At 36.7% G+C, this 22,913-nt stretch overlaps 5 protein-coding genes and 1 long non-coding RNA gene across 6 annotated transcripts; 1 reads left to right on the top strand and 5 right to left on the bottom strand.

Annotated features, from left to right (window-relative positions):
- Window positions 1-1,157: 1,157 nt before the first annotated feature.
- Window positions 1,158-1,996, bottom strand: LOC117787699. The gene is made up of 2 exons (XM_034626293.1): window positions 1,887-1,996; window positions 1,158-1,813 (listed from the first exon to the last, which is right to left on the bottom strand). Exons 1-2 carry the CDS (start codon window positions 1,896-1,898, stop codon window positions 1,343-1,345), a joined length of 483 nt encoding a protein of 160 aa, XP_034482184.1. The 5' UTR covers window positions 1,899-1,996; the 3' UTR covers window positions 1,158-1,342.
- A 3,123-nt stretch (window positions 1,997-5,119) lies between these two features.
- On the bottom strand, window positions 5,120-5,926 carry LOC117786914 (cuticle protein 16.5). Its single transcript, XM_034625334.1, has 2 exons — window positions 5,915-5,926; window positions 5,120-5,728 (listed from the first exon to the last, which is right to left on the bottom strand). Exons 1-2 carry the CDS (start codon window positions 5,924-5,926, stop codon window positions 5,120-5,122), a joined length of 621 nt encoding a protein of 206 aa, XP_034481225.1.
- Window positions 5,927-10,854: 4,928 nt separating this feature from the next.
- On the bottom strand, window positions 10,855-11,648 carry LOC117787700 (cuticle protein 64). The gene is made up of 2 exons (XM_034626294.1): window positions 11,585-11,648; window positions 10,855-11,517 (listed from the first exon to the last, which is right to left on the bottom strand). Exons 1-2 carry the CDS (start codon window positions 11,594-11,596, stop codon window positions 11,089-11,091), a joined length of 441 nt encoding a protein of 146 aa, XP_034482185.1. The 5' UTR covers window positions 11,597-11,648; the 3' UTR covers window positions 10,855-11,088.
- A 3,716-nt stretch (window positions 11,649-15,364) lies between these two features.
- Window positions 15,365-15,918, bottom strand: LOC117787707. Its single transcript, XR_004617693.1, has 2 exons — window positions 15,862-15,918; window positions 15,365-15,772 (listed from the first exon to the last, which is right to left on the bottom strand). It is a non-coding gene; the product is annotated as an uncharacterized LOC117787707 (long non-coding RNA).
- Window positions 15,919-20,561: 4,643 nt separating this feature from the next.
- Window positions 20,562-21,282, top strand: LOC117787705. The gene is made up of 2 exons (XM_034626300.1): window positions 20,562-20,591; window positions 20,653-21,282. Exons 1-2 carry the CDS (start codon window positions 20,580-20,582, stop codon window positions 21,013-21,015), a joined length of 375 nt encoding a protein of 124 aa, XP_034482191.1. The 5' UTR covers window positions 20,562-20,579; the 3' UTR covers window positions 21,016-21,282.
- Window positions 21,283-21,803: 521 nt separating this feature from the next.
- LOC117787702 (pupal cuticle protein G1A) lies at window positions 21,804-22,447 on the bottom strand. The gene is made up of 2 exons (XM_034626297.1): window positions 22,386-22,447; window positions 21,804-22,313 (listed from the first exon to the last, which is right to left on the bottom strand). Exons 1-2 carry the CDS (start codon window positions 22,395-22,397, stop codon window positions 21,897-21,899), a joined length of 429 nt encoding a protein of 142 aa, XP_034482188.1. The 5' UTR covers window positions 22,398-22,447; the 3' UTR covers window positions 21,804-21,896.
- Window positions 22,448-22,913: the final 466 nt, after the last annotated feature.

The raw sequence follows: 22,913 nt of genomic DNA, 5'->3' as shown, positions 1-22,913 counted from the left end.
GATTATTTATGAAAAGATTAAAGAAACTTAAATTTCGCTCAGTTTTCTAATAAGAAATAATACTAAAATATGCAAAACAATAACTTAAAGATTAAAGTATTATTGAAGTATTCAGTAATCATATTTAGAAAAAGTTTTGTGTCTTAGTTATTTAATTAGAAAAAATACTAAAAAATCAATGTTTTTAAGTTTTAGAAACAATTAATTTTAATGAAACAAAAGTTAAAGATAGAAATATCACAATTAAAAAGCAAAAATAAAAGACAAAATTTATTATTTAATAGTTATAATGAAAACAAGAAGCTTAAAAAACCAAAAAACGGAAGGAACTTAAATTTGTTTTAGCTTATTATTGTTTAATTTTAATAGATGAAAATTTTCAGAAATTAACTAATAAAATTATAGTGCAATTTATACGATCGTAGCTGTATTATATATTAAAATGTATTAAGCTATTAATTATATATTTCATATCGCTTTCATTTGCTGTGTACCGTTGTATTTTATTACTGTCGTTGATATAATTAATTTGTATTTTAAGTGCAGTTATTCCCGTTCTGAAAAGCGGTTTCTTTTAAGCTGGATCAGTTTGTTCCGTATGCTGATTAATCCACATCCGTTAAGTAGCTTTCAATAAACAATTGGGCATCCGGTTGGTTCTACAGTGAGGTGGGGGTAAGGGGGATTAATTTATATTATGCACGTATGTAGTTAAATCAATGCCAAGTTTAAGGTCTTGGATTCATTGATCACATGCCAAAATGATCAGCTGGTCGAACACTTAAATAGACTCTTCAATCGTCTGTATGCAAATGAGTTGCTCATAATTTGTAGATTGTCTCCGTTTTCCCCTCTGCTCACCACAGCAGAGCCTAAATAAACATTGCTCTTTGATGGCTTTTGAGGTGAGGTGAAAGGTGCGATCGATTGTTGTATCGATCGTTTTGATGAAGACGTCTTTGTTGGTCTTTGGTTGGTGCGATCGTGACCTTCGACTTAAAGTTTGATATGCAAATGCAGTCCAAGAGAAGCCCAACTCAACTCAGAGACAAGGCAATGCTGAAGAGTATTATAATCAGCATTATCATTATCATCATTATCATCAGCAGCATTATCTTCAGCTTCATCATTTGAGCTGGCCATAAATAAATAAAGTATTCAAGTTGTTGCTACGATCGCTGGCAAGTAGCTTTTACTTTATTTATGAGTATTATTCGAATGTATTTATATATATATATATCAAGTATTCACTAATCACATGCACACACTCACTCACACACTCTTACACACACAGATACACACACAGTCAGTCAGTCAGGCTTAAAAAATACAGTTGTTGCAACTATCGACGTTGCACGTGCGCTGTGCCATATGAGGTGAGACCTGTGGTATGTGGCACGGAGGCATAAGGCGCACCCGCTTGCAGCGGCAAATGTGCAACATTTAGTGGCATCACGCCAAAGGGCACCGGCAACTTGAGGTTCAACGAATTGGCATCCGATGACGAGGAAATGGAACGACCCGCCGGCACCGCTGCCGTCAGTGGTGCAGAGACGGAAGCAGCGGCTGTGTTGCCACCGAAGACATAACCACGACTCGTCAACGCCTGCGTGAAGGCGGCATGCTCCAGCTCAGGTGCCACAAATTGTCGTGCCACCTGACGCTGATGCTGCTGTGTCCTCGGCACCGGATAATGATAGTAGGCCACCTGGGAACTGGGCCGAATGGAGTACTCCAGCTGCGAGACATCCGCCTGCACCACCGCAACCACTTGCAGTGCGAATCCAAGCAGCAAAAGTTGAGCCACCGATTTCTGCAAAGAAACCGTCAAAGATTAACATCCAAATACACACACACTCACACTCTCCACACACACACACACTCACATTGCTGTACATTTTGGGAATGTAATTCTTCTTTTTCTTCTTGTCACTTTTTTGCACTCACGAGTGGTTTGAATACGATTCGTTTTCGTTTAGCAGTTATTGTCGACAGGCGAAGCTTTTCGAGCTGATTAAAATTTGTGCGGCAGCTGAAGATGCTTTTTATACGTTCAGCTAGAAGAAGAAGCAGCAGAAGTGGAAGAAACAGAAACAGATAAAGAAGAAGAGGCAGAAGCAGAAGCAGAGCCACAATTCGATTCTGCCAGTGGATAGACGACCAGGTGAGACACTCAACCAGTCAAACACTCAACCAGTCGACCAGTTGCGATCCAACACAACAGCAACAAGTGAATGTGCTTTAGGTGCCATAGCTCGACTTAGCAGATACCCTGTAAGCACTATTTTTACTTATAAATATATAATAAATAAAATTTTAATTTTTTTTTTTTATTTTATTTACTGCAAATTGTACAAAATGTTTTTTGATCGACATAAGAGATACCCTGTAAACTGATTGTTGACACTTGTAATTATTTATAAATATTTCTTATATTTCCATTTTGAGTTTCGACAAGTGTTTGTGCTTTAGATTAATTTGATAGACTTAGCAAATACCCTGTAAGCACAATCAATCATCTAAAAATATTTATCATATTTTAATATTATTAATTTTACTAACTGGGACAAGCAGTTAAGCTGAACAACTATTATAAGATACCCTGTAATCTTATTTTTAGAACTAGTGATTGATATACAATAATTAGTTCATCATATCGTAATTTTCATTTTAATAGTTCCTTTAACTTCACTAGGATTTTTTAGTTTGATTTTAATATACCCCCTTTTAGTAGTGTTATTACAAACAATCCTTTCTAAAAAAAAATTAGCTCGACTAGCAGCTATTTAATTTCGGACTTCTTTCATATAATTGTCAGCGATTAACATTTAATTTGAATTGTACCTGTAAATGGTATTATTTCAAGTTAACTTAAAGAAACTTCCAGCACTGTAAGCTGAGTAAATTTCCACTCTTTTCTTAATTTGTTGTTGTTTCAACATTTTTAAGACACATTTTTATGCGTTTACAGGGTATTAGCAACAATAACAAAGATGCGTTTCAGTCGCTGCTGTTGGCGGCATTCAGTTTTTGGCGTTCAGCTCAGCTTGTTGTTGACTCTCTGACGACATGGCTGTTGGCCAAAAGCCTTAACTTAACTTATTCATTCTGCTTCTGTTTTTACCGTTGTTGTTGCTGTTGTTGTTGTCTCTCTTGGGGATTTTTTTTGTTTTTGTTATGTCGTCGACTGCAGCTGTGGCATTTGTTATTGTTATTGTTGTTTTTATTGTTGTTGTTATCTTGTGACTCTGTTTATTTATCTGTGCTAAGTTGTTGCCTTTTTTTATGAGCTGCTTTGCCATTTGCTGTGGCTGTTATTGCTGTTGTTGTTGTTGTTATTGCTGTTGCTTTAGCTGTTGAGCAGCGCCTATTGATAATACATATTTAGTTTGCCTTGCATATAAATCAATGTTGGTCATTTCGATTGGCATCCAAACTATGCACCACACGGCGGTCAAACAGTCTGTCAGAGGCGTCCTTAAAGGGGGTATTCAATTTTTTGGTTGCTAGGGGCTTAAATGTAAACTTAAATGTAAATCTATCACCCCTCTGCCTAATGTATCATGGTAAAATTAACTCTGTACCAAACACTACATTATTTAAAAAAAAAAATAAGGTCACCTTAATCTATATTATGAGCTACAATGAGTAAATTTTTTTTAGGCTAAGTTAACAACTTCTTTTAGATAACGTATTAGTACAGAATCTAAAAATTTTGAATTTTGTCAACGAAAAATGGTCTATTTTTAATCTATTTTTTCGAAAAAGTCTCTTATTTAATTTATTGATAAATCTTTAACTTTTCTATAAAAATTTGTTTACCTAAGTCTTATATCTTTCAACCTAACCTCAAGTACATTTTTTTTGTTTTATTAATTTTGTAGTTATATATAAATTCTAATATTTATTATTACAGAAATTGATTTTTGAAGAATATTGTTAAAAAAACATAAAATTTAATGGGGTGATAACAATTTTTTAGAGACTTTATGCTGTAATAGTCTTCAATTTTATTCATTGTCTTTCTTTTCAAATAAAACTCAGTTTTTAGAAAATTTTCTATAGAAATTTGGCCACCTTAGTCTAATATCTGATTATAAAAAAAATATACCAGCGACTAGTTATATTTCCTAAATATTGTAGCTAGAACTTAATAAAGGTGAGACTATTTAAAGCTAAGAGTGCTGATTATTAGACACTTTTTATTAATTTTGTGCCACCCAAATGTGCATAGTTCTAAAAATTTAAAGCGGATATTTTAAAATATGTTTAAAAACAAAAATTTGTTATTTTTTTAAAGTATTTTTTGGAATTTTTATAAACAATTTAATAAATAACTTGTGCAAAGGATTATCCCTCTAAAAGGGGCGCTCCTGCCAAACGATAAACAGCAATAACAACAACAACTACAACAATGTCGACACCTTGCAAGCATTTGTGAACATTTGTGAGCATTTGAGCATTTGGGCTTATTAAACACAAATCGACTGTCATGTGACACCAGGTACGAATATCATTAGGTCGTTTCACAGAAACAGCAACAACAGACGTCGACTGAGGCAGCGACTGCGACAGAGACAGAGATAAAGACCGAGAGAGAGAGATAGAGCTCATTGACTGCCTAATAAGTTGAGTATTAATGTTGTTTAGGAACTTAATTGAGATGACTACCTGAAACATAGCCCGAAAGGCAGCCAGACTCAGACTCAGACTCAGACTCAGAGTTGGAGTGGCTGACCTCCTCAGCTTTAAATATATTCAGTTATAATTTGTGGTAATAGAGTCGTCGTTTTGGCGTCTGAGTTTTATGCAGAAATTGAACTGCTGACCCATTTGATGGATTTGCTTAACGCAGCTTGACAGCTTCAATAGTTATTCCATTGAGATTGGTCATCGGATCGATTGATCTGCCTTTGTATAATTTATCATTTTTTATGGAGTTAATATTTATTTATTTGCCCATAATTAACGTTAAGATTCTTAATTATAATGCCGCGGAAGGTGATTCGTATCGAGATTTATAAACACGCACTTATAATTCTGCTTAATTTATTGCTAATTCGACGCTTAACATTGAAATTCAACAAAGTGATGATGATAATCATGATGATAATGTTGTTCACCAGCTGCTGTCGCAGGGCAGAGGCAGCTCAGCTGCAACGGGTGGTGCAACGGGTGCTGCGTAGGTGGCAATTGGAGGTGCAGCATGAACTGCAAATTTGGCATATGAAGGCTGTGGTGCAGCCAGATGATACGGGTAAGGCGGTGGTGCTGCAAATCTGGCTACAAATGTGGCTGGCGGTGGTGCGGCATAGTGTACAGTGGCATGCTGTGGGGCAGCGTAGTGTACGGCTGTTGGAGCGGGTGGTGCAGCGTAGTGTACAGCCGGTGGTGCTGCAGCATAGTGTACACCCGGTGGTGCAGCCGCATAGTGTACAGCGGGTGGTGCGGCTGCAGCAAAGCCGGTATATGTAGTTGTTGTTGTGGTTACGGGAGCACCCAGCGTATACTTAATACCAGGCGCAGCAACAGGAGCTGAGTAGCCAATATGATGAGCGGTGGGTTGTGCAGCGTATTTAACAAAGTGTGGTGCAGGTGGTGCTGCAGCAGCATAAGTCAGAGCATGTGGTGCACTGTAAACGGCCTCAACGGCAACGGGAGCTGGTGGTGCAGCATGTAAAAAGCCGGCAAATGTGGTTGAGCAGCAGCTGAGTAACAGAAGAGCAAGCTGAAAGAGAAGAGTAAGAAAAAGAGTGAGAAAAATAGTAAGAGAGATTAATAGCAATCACTGCGGACGTCAGTTCGCGCTAGTGACGAAAGCAGTTCGATTTGATTTACACTGGAACTGTCTTAAAACAAAATTCTTACTTCTATAAACTAAATTTTTGCTTCTTATTTATACCAATTTACTTACAATTTTCCACATTTTGTAGCTTCCGATTTGGCAAAACTTATAGGTATTTCTTATGTCGGACTTTCTCGTGAAATGAATTGATTTGGTTAAGTAATGCGCGTATTTATAGCGTATTGAAGATTGCGGATTACGCGTCTGCTGAAAAGTAAAACTCCATTACGGGAGCATTTCACGCAGCCAAAGGCCGTCGGCAACCAGCAAACAAACAAGCACCACCGACCAACTTCAAACCACCAACCACGTTCAATCGACAAGCAAATCGTGCGGCAAATGCACGCGACACGTTTCGCAATTGATTGCAAGTTAAAAATACATAAAAAAAACAAATTCAAGCGCAGTCCCTGAAGACAGTCTCTCTCTCTCTCTCTCTCTCTCTCTCTCTCTCTGTCTGTCTTGCTGCCAAGAAATTGGGTTAGAAGTTGGCTTAAAGAGTGGTGCGTCTTTGGCTTGAACCACTGCAATTGCAAACACGTTCCACGCCTTGTGAATGTGATTGATAGCTCATGTCGAAAATAAATGTCAAAATATCATTTAAAAGGCCTCCCTGTGGCACAATTTGTGACTACGCCGTAAAGTAGACTCTGAATTTGTTGAAATAATTCAACACTCAAAAGTATGCAATAAATATAAATATAGACTCGAATTCGTTAATAAATAACTTATTGAATTATTTTTATCTTCACTTAACATTTACTAAAAAAATAAATTATATAATTTATATAAATATATTTAGAATTAATTTTTTAAAATATATAAAAATAATTTAGAAATAAATATTTTAAAAATATTAAAATATTACATATATGACAACATTTTGAAATTAAAGCTGAAGCTTATGAAATACAACGATTTCAATTGGAAATAAATAAATTCAATTGATCTAATTGAAAATCTCAAATTAAATTTCAAAAATATTTATGTATTGAAAAAAAAATATAATAATCTATTGAATTTAAAATTAATGTATTTATTATCAAAATCTCTGGAGATATTTTCACACACTCACAAGGCAGCCAATTTGATTGTGCCACAAATGCCACGTGCCCTCAAAAATATAAAAATGTTTAAGAAAAAATGTCAACAAAACATGGATCAGTTGAAGTTGTTGGGAAATTAGCATAACGAAGTGGCCTCACAATCCGAATTCGTTATATGGGAATATTCTACAAGTTCGCGAATTGTGTGTTCGAGTGTGGCACATGCCACAGCACTCGAAGTCGTATATGTTAGATTGTGTGGCAAGGGGTGCGGCACAGAGGCAGGCAAGTACATGTAAAGTGCCGCCGGCAACAGAAGCTGAAAACACAGACAAGATGTCTTCGCGTAATGCGCTCTAAATTGGCGCACGTGTTTCGCAGGTTTAACATGCTCCCAATCCCTTACTCCTCCCTCCCCCCTCCCACTTCATCCCTTCTTCTCCAGTTGCTTTTCATGCGAGTTACCTTTTGGCAACATCTACCTGCCACACTCACTTGAGGCACGCGCAACGAACACACGGCTGAAAAATCTGTCACACATCGTTGGCTTTTGATGTCTGTTGTTGCTCTCTCCCTTTTCTTTCTTTCTTCCCCCCTCTCTCTCTCTTTCTCCCTCACTTTCTCCTGCCCCACAGTTTGTTTCTGAATGCGTGTGGCAGTGACAGTTCAATATGCTGCAAGGCAAATGTTACTCATACGCAACGTTGCCTGTCATTGAACCCGCATTTGCAACACACAGAACAACAAGGAGAACATGTTGCGGCTTAGGGACAACAAATTCGTATTAATAACAATAATAATTAATAAAAAGCTCCTTGCTTTGGTTTAGCAGGACGTTAAAGTTTAAGATTTGGCAAAGATTCTCAGATTTTTTAGTGGAATTACAGAGTGAAAAAGGATTTTATTTGAAGTACTGGGTTTTTGTGGATTGAATTGAATGTTTAATTAATTAAAATTTTGAGCACACTTTTACGTTTTCATTATAACTTTTTTTATACCCGTCACTTAATTAATAAGTAAAAGGGTATATTATGTTCATTGGAATGTATGTAACAGGGAGAAGCAGGCACCTCCGACCCTATAAAGTATATATATTCTTGATTAGCATCAATAGCAGAGTCGATATAGCCATGTATGTCCATCTGTCCGTTTGTCCGTCTGGCCGTCTGTCCATCCGTCCGTCTGTCCATCCGTCCTAGATCTCAGAGACTATAAGAGATAGCGATACCAAACTTTGACACGCAGATTTCTATAGACTCCACGCAGGTCAAGTTTGTTTTAAATTTTTGACACCCACCCCTCCGCCCCCGCAAATCGCGAAAAACTACCATTCCCAGAGTTTTAAAGATAATTCAGTTTTTATGGTAATTAACGTAATCTACCAATATTATCTGTTATTCCATTGACTTGCATCAAGATCAGACAAGTAGAAGTATACTGAAATAAGTAACGGGTATCCTATGGTCGGGAGCTCGACTATAGCCTTTACCGCTTGTTTATATTTAAATATTTTAAAAATTAAACCTTCCTGTTAATGAAAATGGTTTTCTTTTTTAAATTACAGATGTATTTAGTTCTTTGAGTTGATTTCAATTGATGTTGAATGAAATGAATAAATTTTAAAATTGTATTTGCCGCGAGACTCTTATGGCTTAATATTAATAATATTCCATATTTTAAATTTTGTTACCATTTTTAAATAATTATAGATATCTGTAATTTCATTTACCAAATTTTAGTTTATTTAAAAAAATTAAACAAATAATTTAAGTAGAAAATAAGAAATATTTGCTTAATAAAATTGTTTGATGAGAATGTTTAGTATACCCCATTACAGCTGCCCATCTAGGGTATCTGCAACCGAAGTCAATGCTCTCAGGAAGGTCAGCGCTGACTGTGGGCGGATGAGGCAAGTGACGCGTGTGTTTTGGTTGCTTGCAACGTGCATTTCCTGCGGCCAGGATCAACTTGCAACTGGTTGAGTGACCGACCCTTCGAGTTGCTCCGAGTTGGCCCTTAATTAAGCTCCGCACATGTTTTGTCATGTGTCCGCTCGGATGATTGTTGCTATTCTCGTAGTGGCAATTCAATGCCCTTTTAATTGCAACAACCACCCACCCAACCAGCCAGTGGGTGCATTCTGAAAATGAAAATGCAATCAACAGCAAAATCCTTGATGTGTGTGACGTTTGTTTTTGTTTTGTTTATTGCGGTTGAGAAGGTCCTTCAACTGTGGTCATTGGCTTGTTAATAATGCACGTTCCGGTTGCCTTAACAAAATGCAAATGTTGTAACAAGATAAACATAAATAATTAAATGCAAATGCTGTTGCATACTTTTAAGCTGCAAAATTAACTCAAAGTTCAGGCTAAAAGCACTCAAAGCAAATGTGAGCAGGTGTTTCAATTTCAATTGCTACTCACGGCCTCATGGTGTGGGAAACAACGGAAGGTAACTGTGCCACCCTTCCCCTGCTCTCCCACTTCTCTTGAGCCACCCAACTGAGTAGAGTAGTGAGTGCAGTATTGTGGCAGAGACAATGTTTCTGCTTGAATGAATATTCAATGCGCAAATTGCAAGTAGGAAGCAGCCTACATTTTTTTTATTGCCCCTCCATCTGGCCCTCCATCTACACTCATCGGCAAGGTCGTTGCCAAATTGTGGTGCGGCCTTTGTTGAATGCTTCACTGGCCAACTACTAATTTAAAGAGATGGACAATCGACGGGTGTCAACGTTGTTAATATTTAATCGTAAACAAAACCAACTTCAACTAATCATAATAATAGAGTTTACGATCGTTTGGGGCATAATTTATGCCTATAATGCGCATTGTATCTTATATTTGGTAACTTGGGCATAATTGTTGTACATTTGTTGGCTTGTCTAAGGTCGTTGCCACAATGCGGCATTGTTGCTATTCGAATTCACTGGTGTATCGCATTTAAACTTTGTTTCTGGTTACTATATTCAGTTTTAATAACCCAACTTGTGTATTGCCACTAACTTGGTCAAAAGCAAATTAAGTGACACATTTAGCAACTGCTCCAATTTCTCAATTCGCAAAAACGAATCAGCTAAATATTCAGACAGCTGCAGACGGTGAGACAGACTTGGACTTGCTTTAATAAATAATTATTTCAATTGCACCACTCGACGCACTTTCGTTGCAGCCACCTGTCAGCTAGCCACTCACCCAGCCAACCCCACTCCACCCCACCACACCACACCACACTACAACTTGCCACGCCCCACTTTATGCTCCTATCAACATTTGTCAACAGGCATTCGCATAATTACCAGGCGTTGGCATTTCAATTGAATTTGTTCAAGGAAAATTTCAACACTTTTGCGGGCTACACTGAAAAAAAAGCACAAGTGAAACGGTAATTCAACATAGCTTACGCAGAAAAATTTCAACATATGTAATGGCATAATTAGAGTCAACATTATGCAACTTAATTTTGCACTTAAAAAAATAAATACAAAAAAAAAATATTATAGTAAGCACAAAATAATGAAAAAAAAACAAAAAATATATATCATAAGGTTAATTTTCCCAAAAAAAGATGGTATATTATGAGTAGTAATAAGAAAAAGAATATTTATTTAAATTTATAAAAATTATTAAATCAAATGAATTAAAAAAAAATATATAAATAAACCAAACTGATATATACCTATATCAATTTTCAGATATACTTTTAGATTTTAGAACTAACAGTGCTGAAAATAAATATTATTATCGTTTAAATACAATTAAAAATATTAGATATATTTTTAAATGAAAGCAAACTTTTTCTCCCAGTATAATCATAAAAAGAATGTTCTATTGTTTTAGTTGTTTGTATTTTTTGAATCGTTTATTTACTTAATTCGAAACCACGAGCATTGCACAATAACAAAAAGTAATAATTAACAGCATTGACTTGATCTCTTGCTCTCTTTCTCGCTCTCACTTTGTCTCTATCTCTTTCTCTCAGCCCGTGTCTCTGTCTCTGTCTCCAGTTTTGTAATGGAATTTTGAACACGACTGCGAATTCAACACAAATGTCGAACATATTGTACTGAGGAATCTAACACAAACCGTTGGGAATATGCAGATGTGATTGTTGTTGTTGTTCTTCTACTTGGTGGTGGTGTTCGTGTCAAGGGTGGTGCAGGATGGTCGTCAACGAGAAGTGCTGCCTGGAGGACGCTTAGTGCAGACCATAACCATGGCCATAACCATGTCCATAACCAGCATATCCCAGACCGTAGCTTGGGTAGCTGGCATAACCTCCATAACCGCCATGTCCGTGGTAGGTGGAGGTGGTGTGCAGAGCGGGGGCAGCAACCACAGCGGGTGCGGCATGATAGATGGGAGCAGCATGCACCACGGGATATGACTTAGTGGCCACCTTATAGGTGTTGGCATAAGATGTGGCCACGGGATGTGCAATGGTCTTCACAATTGGAGCGTGCACGATTGCTGGAGCAGCATAGCTCTTGATGATGGGAGCGTGCGAGTAGACAGCGGGAGCATAGGCCGGAGCCAGGGCAGCACCATAGCCCAAGCCATAGCCATGGCTGTAGGGAGAGATGACACCAGCATTGGCAACGGCGCACAGAGCGGACAGGACGGCAATCTATTCAATTCGAGTGAGAATTAATATTAGTGACAAGTTTGTCGCCTAAGTCTTTTGTTTGTCTTACCAGCTTGAACATTTTGGTTGGTTGTTTGGTTGACTTGGCTACTTCTTGGCTGAAGAGTTGAGTGTGTTATGCTTAAACAAGCGCTACGCTTGGCATATTTATACCGAATCAAAAGTCTGAGAAATATTCTGACAACAACAACAACAACAACACGAACGGCGAACTGCGAATCAAAAGCGTGAACGCCCTGCCCTGTCCGCAACTTCGGCGGCTGCAAAATCACAGCCGACTTCAGTTTATGCTTCGGGTTTGCTGCGCAGTCAGCGTCGCAGTCGCAGTCGACGTCGTCGTAGCTCGCTTTGAGAATAGCATGCAGAGCTTTTGAGATACGATCTCGATCGATCTTGATGCAGTGCCACAGAAATCAGTCACGCGCCTAGTTGTTGTTGTTGTTGTTGTTGCATTTGAATTTTCCCAGACCGTCGGTAGCCGAGTGGAAATCGCGAATACGTGAAAAACTCTTCGATCGCACTGGCAATGATCAATTCAATTAGTTGACTTCGGTTCGCACCGAAGTGAGTTGTCAGTAGCTTGAAAATTGGAGCTACGAGTTGTTGTTGTTCTTTTTTGTGCCGGAAATCAAAGGCTAAAGCCGTTGCATGACTTTTCCACCATTGTTGCATGCAGTTTACATATGCTTGTTATTATTGCTGTTGTTCTTTCTTGGTTTCTTTTGTGGTCGCTTAATTGTTCTTGTTGTAATTTGCGGTTTACTTAACGCGCAATTAACTCAAATGCCGCCTGCAAATGGTGCGAGCTTTGGGCGTCAACCTGCCACAAATTGTGGCAAATATCATTGTGCAATGCATCATACATATGATTAGTTTGTAGCTCCCACATTTAAATTAATACAGCTTCCTTTCTAAAAACCGCGCATTTGTGGCCTAAACTCACGCACATGATTATCAATCAACATTTGTGCTGATTGACAGCACACTCCGTAGGTGTATAAAATCTCGACACTAACTATGCAAATGTTGTGCCTCAACTCCTTCAAAATACCTCTCCCCCCCCCTCACACCTTTAACATCGAATCCCGTCTAAATACGCACATGAAAAATCGAGCTGCTTAATAACTGACAACAAATTGTGAGTGGACGACGTTTCCAGTGTCCAGTTCAGTGTCCAGCTGCTGCCAGTGGTTGCCCAGTGGTCAACAGTGCTTGCCACTTTGTTGCTCGACGTTTTCACATTAATTTTTGTTTTAACTGATTTCTTATCGTTGGCACGGTGCAGCGTACGCGGCGTATGCGTAACTTGCAATTCATTCGAAAATCAATTCGCATCGCAAACGCAAATAAATTAGAAAAATAAACAAATGCAAGTGTCTTTGATGATGAATATTGAACGAAAGTTACCCTGTAGTTAAAATTAACATTTTAATTTTTGCTTCAAAAATGTTTTTATAATTAATTAAATTATAGCTAAGATTTTTATCTTGCCAATTTCAATTGCAAATTATTTGTAAGGAAATAAATAAATATTATCTAAGGATACATTATATATAAGCGATTTATTTTATTTGAAAATCGAACTACTTTATTTAAAAAAAGTGATTTACGTTATACAAACTTTATTATATCGCTTTAAAAAAAAAATCAAAATGCTTTGCAATTTAAATAAATCATTTAGAGGTCGATCTAAATTATATTAAAGATTTCTAAAGAGAATATGGTCTTAAGCCTATAATAAAAATATGCTTAAATATTGAAGTTTCATCTTTTTATATTTTAGATGCATTTTTTTTTAAATAAATGTAGAAATATTCTTAGGTTGTGATAGCTTTTTACTTGACAATTTTTCTCGTAGGCTCAACATGTTTTATTTACACATTTATATGCTTACAGGGTATTCGACATAAAATGCAGTCCGTGTTCGCGTCATATTCAAGCACTCGATTTAATGGCCTGCCAGATTTCTTAATAGCCATTCTTAATTTTTTTTGATTCCCCCTGTTTGTTGCACCCGCTTTCCACTTCTCTTTATGTACACCCCTTGCTCTCCCTCTCTCCCTCTCTTTGGTTGGCCACGCCTTATCACTATCGCTTGGCAATCTGCTTAAGCAGCTGGGAAAACAGCGTCAAATTGGTAGCTGACCGCACAGCATAATCAATGCAACAATAACAACGAAAACAATTTGTTGTTGTTGTTTGTGTTGCTTGTTTGCGATACGATAAAAGGCGATTATACAATCGGGCGTAGGCCTGATGCTGAATTGGGGCCTTGAGTGGCAGCTGCTTCAAAGTCTGAGAGTTTTGATTCTGCACAAAGCACAAAGCCAGCTTAAACTTTATGGCGCATAAATCAATCGACAAAAAAACAAAAAAAAATTCAAACAACAGTGGACAATTCTTTTGGTGGTTTCCAATTGTCAATTGTCAAAATCTGCATATTGACGGCAACCCTTCACCGGACACCTCGTGGCAGCAATTTGCATGTGTTGCGGCTTTATCGATATGCAAATAGCTTCGACACAACAGAAATCAACTATTTGATTGACAAAAAAAAACAGGATACGAATTGCGTGACCCACCCACACACCCAGAGCAACCACAGCTAGTGGTGCTATGCCAATTTTGTGGCCCTCTTGTGGCCAGTCATTGTGGCTGTAATTGCATTTTAATGGCTTCGTTGCTGGTGCATTGGGCAACGCATTGCTGCATGCCACAAGCTGCTGCAACTGCAACTGCAACACAAATCATTCAAACTTCAAATTAAAAGGCATCAATTTAAGATTTTTTGATTCAGTTTCTGGCATACTTGTATGATTTATGGCATTTCTAGGAAAATGCAATATGAAAGAGATTTGCAAATAATTTGAGAAATTTCCCAAGCCAAAAAAAAGGCAGTCATAACAAATAAAAAATATGGGCTAAAAAAAATCAAACATGAAATAAATTTTAATAAACGAATGGGTAAGCTTAGGTAATAAATAAATAAATAGAATTAAATATTAAATTTTTTGTTAGTTTGAAACATATTTTCAATATTTCAATTTGTTGTAAATTTTGTTAATTGACAATAAAAACTGACCTCGAGGGTAAGCTTAGGTAATAATATTTTTGATTTGTGGGTATCCTGAAAATAGAATAAAGTATTTTAAATTTTTTGTTAATTTGAAACATATTTTCAATATTTCATTTTGTTGTTAATAGTGTCAATTGATAATAAAAACAGACCTCGGGTTCGACAAAAACTTACCTTTACCTCATTTCAATACCTATTGAAAGCAGCTTTTTTTTCAAATAATTTCTATTATTAATTGTTTTTAAAAATACTAAGAATTCTGAAAACTTTCTTGGCGCAAAATTATATTTATTTATTTCAAAATAAGGATTACCTTTCACACTTTTGGATTAAATTAAAAAAATGTACTTAATATAATTTGATATTTTTAAAATCATAATACAGTCTCTTATAAAAAGGGTGTTAAGGGGGTGAAGGGTAGCGAATGTATTGCGAAATTATTGTACAATACAGTCTTGCAAAAAGTAATTTAATTAACTTATAATTTGTTTTAGTTTTGCATAATTATATGGTGCGCAACGGTGACGCGGCCAACGAGTGCGCCAATTAAGTATACCACACGTTGGACGCGGTCAAGGTCGCTTAAGCTGACTGCGGCAATGTCGTGCACATTACAACGACAATAACAATAGCAACAACCACAACAACAACGACAGTGATGACAACAACTAATAATAATAATACTATTATTACTAACAACTGTAACAATGGCAAGACAATTGAAAAAAATTACTAGAATACCAAGCAACTGCGAAGAGTACATGTTCGTGTGTTATATTCAATAGCAAGCTAAATTTAATTATCTTTACATTAACGAAGTCTAAATACCCTTCTTAGTTTTAATAACTATAAAGTTATTTCAAAAACACAACAACTGATTACAATAATAGTAATAATATTTCAATAAAAGAAAGGCTCATTATCCAGTTTTAACCACTTATTGATCTCTTTACGCCTTTTTTCGTTGAAATAATATCCGGAGGGAGACATTAATATGTAATAGACTTTTCTAAAGGCACTCTCGACTTCTGGATAATAAACTTGGTAGGTAAAGTTGTCCATCTCATCTTTTTGCATGATTCTAAGTGGCGATAAATTGGGAATTCTGTGAATGCTTGCTGCATCGCTTGAGATTCTAAGTAGCATAAAGATGAACATAAACTGGAAAATTATTCTTCTTTAATTCTATAATCTTTTTTAAAATTATTCTTATTTAATTTTTATTGATTAGAAATAATTTTTTGTCTTACCAAAAAACAAATCACAGCCTTCATTGTATTGATTGAGCTGATTCTTGTCTTGGACTATAGCTGGACTAAGGCTTTTCACCTGCTTATATAGTGCACATCACATACCACATTCCACATCGAATTCTAGGCAAATTTTTTCAGCTGCCACAGCTGCATTTTCTTAGAAGCATTATATGTAAACTAAGCAGCTTAGATATTATATTAAGACGAAATAAAATTTTAAATTTCATGTGCTTAATGTTAACTTTATAAGCTAAATATAGGGTAGCTATACTTAAAAAAAAATCAAGTAACATATTTATTAAAAAAACGATAATACCCTTTTTAAAGGGCAGTAATAATAAACTAGCTGTCGTTTCATTAATGAAATTTAAACGACCTCTTGTCGCTGCTCTGCAGCTGTCAGTGACAATTAGGCAGTCACCTTCGGTTTTGGCCGCGAGTTTAGTGTTTATCCCAAGATCTGGCCAATCTGCCTGGGCCAACGCCTTGGCCATTTATGTTCTTTTTGGCCAACTTGTTGAGGACATTGTGCAATTACGTTTTTGCTAACTGACAACAAAAGCACGTAGTGTGACTATTTTGTTGTTCTAATTGTTGCTGTCATAGTTGTTGTTGTTGTTGTTGCTGTTGCTGTTAGCCATGTCTGTTAACTTTTGAAGCTGAGATTATTTGACAGCTTCAATGAGCTGCGTTTCAATGCAAATTGCAGAATTGGCTTCATAATTAAGTAGTTTAACAGTCGCCTGCTACATATATTTGAATACACACGCATGGGCCAATTTGTGCAGCAACAACAACAACAACAACTACCACAACAACGCCCCTAACTTATGCTCGTAAATTAAAAATGGCAAACACCCCGACGGCAAATTGTAATAGTAGCTTATTTTCAATACACTTGCTCAGGTAGAGTAACAGTAAGTTGCAACAAATATTGCTGCATTTTGAAGTAGGTTATTGTATAAAATAATTAAATTTGTTAAATGTGAACTCAGCTTTCGTTGAAGATTTCTTGCTGAAATTTAATATAGCTAAAGTTTATTATGTTCAGAAGTTTATTTGTTAAACTCACTATTCTATTTTATAAATCAGTAGTTTTATTTTATTTTTTACTTCTTTATTGAAGTCAAAGTAATATGAAGCAATATAACAATATTTTTATTTTTCTGTTTATGTGAATAATCTACTAAAATGTATTTTAATACAAAAAAAAAATAATGATTTAAAAATTCAAGTTGCAAAAATCTTTTGTTAAAACTTAAATCTGATTTAAAATTAATTAAATTTTAATTCCTTATATAAATATTTTTAAAACTATAGTTTTTTATAGTCTTGGTTTCTTTGCTCTCTCTATCGAAAGTGTATTTTATCTTCGTCAAACTGAATAAAACTCTATTATATTTTGTAGCTTGTCTGTCACCAAATTCTATGCAAATTGTTTGATCGCATTTTTTATGCACACACCACACATCGTCATGTGATTTATATGCTCTATAAGTCCCACACGTCCTGAGCTGTTGATCAGAGTTTAGTTTAGTTTAGTTTTTTTGTTTGACGATTATTGCCTTTTAATTGAGTGTGTGTTCTACAAGCGGGGTGAAATATATATGCTCCCTCTCCATGCCCCACTTCCCCCTCTGTTTTTATCGTTTTATGAATGCGACTTTCACTATTTGTTGTTGTTTGGTGTTCTGTTCTAATTGCGATTGACTAATTCATGTGAATAACGTTCAATGAGCAGATCGAATACACATGATTTGGGATTACTCACCCTGAACTTGGTGTATTGTTTAATGCCGATCCACATACTCATTATAAGATATTGCAAACACCTGATGATGTGGTTCAGTACTCAGCATTTGTTTCGACACTGAGAGAAATAAACTGTTCGCTTATTAAGCTTTACTTAACATAAATTGTAATGCTTTTTTTCCCATTATTTCTTGCAGTGCATCTATTGTCACGTCCACCGAGCCAACGGATGAAATAAGAACAAAAAGTGGCTATAAAAAGTCAATTAGACTTAATGATAGCTTCGGCTAAACTTCACATTAAATTTATGTAGTACGTTGATTGAACCACGCTGAGCTATGGAAATAGACGGATCCGGTTTTGGGGCCAAAAGCGACTCAAAACTGCTGTAATCAAGGAAGTTGCTAAGCAAAAAATAAAAACATGGCCAAATGCTGCTGTTATTTGGCCAACAATTGAAAAAAAGTTTGGTAAGCGAAGTCGACAGCTACAAAAAGTTGTAATGGCGCCATTAAAATTAATAAGACAATTGAAAGTCGTAACGCCCCAATATAAATCATTCCAGAACTATCCAAAAGTCCATTTACATTTACAAGTACAACTTCAAGTGCTTATTAAATGAGCGTTAAATGCGTTTCGTTTACGGGGCGTATGAGCGATGCCGACTTATACTTGTCCGCTAAATATAATCGCATTATGCGAACCAATCTGACTTCGACAACTGCCAAGCACGACACTCGACAGTCAGTCAACCAAAAAGACAGGGAAAAAAATAGCTAAAACTGTGCGATTTCTAACGCTAATTAAGCCGCATGTTGCGTCGAGTTGGCGAATTCTTCTCCCCCCTTCCTGCACTCTCTTCTGTCCAACTGTTGGTTGGCAGTCCCAGCGGACAACTGCTTGTTGCCAACTTCTATTAATTAAACTATTAACCACACTCGTAATCCAACTGTCTATCCGTCAATACTCGTTGGCCGCAACCAATCAACGGAATTGCGAGTCTCTGATTTGGTTGAGAATGAACGAGTTCATGGCTCCCAGAAATGTGGAAGAATATTAAGATCAGATTAAGATAATATTTATGTTAGTTTCTATAAATAGGCGGCTCTTATATTGATATCTCTAGTTTGCTTCAAGGACAAAGGAACTTAAAAAAATTAATATAATGAAAAATTATTATTTTAAATAGTCATCTTCATTTGATCCCTTATATATCTTATTCGCAGTAAAAATTTTTAAACTTCAAAATGTTGCGATTAAGTAGAGATGTTTAAGTATAATGAATTCCATTTGATAAGTTAAATAAAAGTTATACTTTTTATTAAACTAAAAAAAAATAAATTAATAATATTTAAACTTCAATTTTTATTTAACAATCATGATATAGCTCTTATTTTCCATTTTTATTAAAAAAATATATAAGCAAAAGTTATATTTTCAATATTAAAAAATAATAAATAATTAAATGAAGCAATATAGTAAAAATTTATAAAAAATATATGAATTTTATTTGGTTAATCTCACTTGTTTCTATTATTTCAACTATTGTACCCACTGTACTTCCTAATAATAAACTAAACTTTGTTCGCAATACAACAGCAGACAAAACTGGCAAATCAAAGAACTCAACTCAACTTAAGACAACGCTCCATAACATAACAAAGATTAGGCTACAAACAAAATTGTTAACATATTTCTCTAAGTAATTCCCCCGACAGATTATGGCCAAGTAAGTGATACTGTTCTGTGAATTTCCATTTTTGGTCTAAACAATATAATTAACTCTGTCTTGAAAGACTTCAAAATATAGCTCAACTCTTATGCCTTTCTGGGGTTAAGCTTTGCAAGAAAGCTTAAGCTTAGCTTGAAAAAGCTTCGACGAAAGCTTTATTTAAGCGAACACCTAAAAGTAGGCAACATAATTTAAGACTTAATTGTAATGAAAAACTTATGAATGACAGCAAAATGGCCTTAAAGCAGATCATACCAAAAATGCAAGTGGGTCAAGTGGCAAACAGTTGTAAGCTTGGCCAATTACAGAATTATAAAATCCACAATTAACACCACATTAAATGCGAGCTTCAATTGAAAGAGACCCAAAAGATTTTCAACTTACACTGAGCTGTACTCAAGGCAATTAAAGATGGTTATTTTTCTATGAAGTGGGGCAAAATGTGGGGCAGACTGGTTCACTAATTATAACATAATGTTGAGGTGCTGTCAGTGAGTTGTTATGGTTCACATTTGCGTGCTTTTAATTGAATTAGACCCAAAGGTCAGCTTGAAGTTAACCAAAAGCGTAGAAGCAAAAAAAAAAAAAAAAAAAAAAACCAAGACTTGTCGCACAATTTGTGTTGGTGGTGCGAGTGGTGTAGCCAGGAAAAGTCAGCGTGGCGTGGAATATTCGAACCACAACGTATGTCAGTGTTTATGCTAATGCGAATTTTGCTGACTTCATTGTTTTTATTTTAACTGGCAACTGGCAACTGGAAATTGGTAACTGGAGCGTTGCAGTGGCAACTGGAGTCGTTGCAAATGCAGCACAAATGCAGCTGATTTATAGCCACAAGTGGTGCAGTCGGGTGGGTGTGGTGCTTGTGGGTGGTAACTGCTTTGCCATTCCTTTTGGAGACAGAAGCTAACAAAAGTCTACAGCAAATATTCCATGAGAGATTTGCCAAAAGTTTAAGCCAAGTTTTGACTACTTTTTGGCTGTTGCCTTGGCTGCACCACTTAGGCGCTCAGTTACGCCCAAATGGGTCACTAATGAGGCGTCTTAGCTTGGGAAAAAATATATGAAAAAAAAACCTAAGAAAACAAACAAAGATCTTGATGGCTCGATTGTCTGTGCCAATTCTAACGTAAAGAAACTGAGCTATAAAATTGTGGTGCTTCTTCAGCATTAACCACAGTTCCCAGTTGTTTCTATCAAAGTTGAGTTCACCCTCAAAGAAAAGAGTAAAATGTTGAAAATTGTGAGTTGATTTTTGGATAAGCAATGGATAAGCCGAATTTAAACCACAATTTACTTTGTAGGTGCTTGTATTGTGCGCGGTTTATGCCACTTTAAGCCAGGCACGTCCTCATGCCAGCTATCTGCCCAGCTATGAAACCATCGAATATGCACCCACTGTGCTGGGTTACGAGTCCTTGGCATTGCCAGCTGCTGTTTCCCATCAGAGCTCAACGGTGGTGCACGAGAAACGTCCCTATTGGCGTCCCATTGTGGAGCACAGTCACCATACGCCGCTTCTGAAGTCCTACAGCCCCACCTCATACGCCTATGCCAGCGAACCACTCGCACCACTTGCACCACTCGCACCACTGAGCTATGGCAGCGAGTGGTACGAGCCCGGCTGGAATGGTGCCGTCAGCTATCCCAGCATCTACCTCAAGTAAAAAGGATTAACTAGTGATGTAAATACGAGTATAATATTGATTTTTAAAATCGTATTTAAAAATCGTCATTGAAAACATCTATGTCTCAGTGTATTAGAAATTTCGGCATTTATACTATTTTACATACATTTTCTAAATACGGAGAATCAATTAAAACATCCAATTTTTAATTCACCCATGATTATATAAGCACCTCTGATCATAGAAAAAGTCTTACATAAATCCGTCGATTATTGAATAAAATATTTCTAAATCTAAATTATCTTAGGTATATTGTGTCAAAATTTCATGTTTGCATGTTAACCCGTTTGGCCTGTACAATGCTCAATCAGTCAGTATTCACGGACAAAGGATTTTTTTTAAATATATATGGTTGTTAAAAAAGAAATTTCATCATTTAAATAATTTTTCATAAGAAAATACACATCCATTTTGAATCCATGATTTTGATGCGATGTATCGATGTTAATTAATTACAGCTCTTAAAAAAAATTAGTCTTTTTGAAATTATTAAATTTAATTTAAAGTTAACCTAAAAAGCAAGATTACAAAATATCGTAAAATATAAGAAAATATGTTGTTTTCGAGATAAAATAGATGTGAAATTCATTAATATACCTCTTCATGTGTGTGTTTATTGGTGATTTGAAAAATCTAATATTATTGTGGTTGCTAGAATTTTAATCACACTTTAACCGCAAAAAATGGCAAATGGAGAATTTGATGCATCGATGTAGCAATATTATCCTAGATAATACTTGTTAACCCAGGAAATAAATACTTTTAAGTTGGTTTCATGATTTAAATTCGAAGTTTTATTAATTTTTTTTATATAGGAGACACAAGTCAACAACGGACATCAAAATCTTTCGTTCTCGTCTTTACCAGGCGCTGGCTGCGTATGTCAGTGGTGCGTGGTGCAGCACGGGGGCAGAGTAGCCGAGTGGTGCAGAGTAGGCAACGGGAGCATGGGCAGCAGCATAGGTGGTGTAGGCAGCGGGTGCCACAGCGGAGTAGGTGGACACAACGGGAGCATGGGCAGCATAGGTGGCAACAGGAGCAGCGGCATGCAACGTGGTCTTCACGACGGGAGCAACCACATCCTCAACCACTGGAGTGCTGTGCACCTGGGTAACGCTCTGATGGGAGACAGCGGTGGGCACACTCTTCACCACAGCGCCAACCTTGGCCAATGTCGACTCCTGGACATAGGCGGTGGGTGCGCTGTAGACGAGTGGTGCAGCCGCCAGATGACCTGGACGAGCAGCAGCAACGGCGACGAAGGCGGCGAGAACGAACTGTTGGAAATAAGTATGATATTAAGATCAACTCCAGCAGGAACTTCATTCACTTCGATTTGGACTGCTTACCAATTTGAACATTTTTGTAGAGCTGTGTTTGGTTCTTTGACTTGTGTCGAAGGGTAGATTAGTGTAGACTGTGCCTGTTGCCTCAATTGTCGCTGTCTTTTATACTTGAACTTCACTTTCAAGGCACACGCATACACACACTCATGCATACACTCATGAATACAATGAGTACTCGTTGTCGTACGTGCCTGAACGGATTCTTGTCTTGTCTCTTAGTGCAGACAATAAACCAGATTATTATTCGCGGCCAATTTCAGCTCAGTTACGCACCAAACCACCGCACCACCGCACCACTTAAGCACTTATTTCGTCGTCGAATTGAATTGTGAGCTGTGGCCAAACCCACTCTTATTTTCATTTTCGAACCACAGCTCATTAGTCGCACGTGAACCCGGCTCCAATGTTTGGCCCCGGGACGAGATTTGCCATTGACATTTGATTATATTATTGTTGTAAGCTGAGCTCAACTTCCGACTCAATACTTGAGGCTTCCGAGAATATTTTAGCTGTGGCAGCTGCAAGAAATTT

Source organism: Drosophila innubila (genome assembly GCF_004354385.1).
Source record: "Drosophila innubila isolate TH190305 chromosome 3L unlocalized genomic scaffold, UK_Dinn_1.0 0_D_3L, whole genome shotgun sequence".
Classification (NCBI taxonomy): Eukaryota; Metazoa; Arthropoda; class Insecta; order Diptera; family Drosophilidae; genus Drosophila; species Drosophila innubila.
Note: the sequence above shows the minus strand (reverse complement) of the source record. Positions and strands in the feature narration are given on the sequence as shown.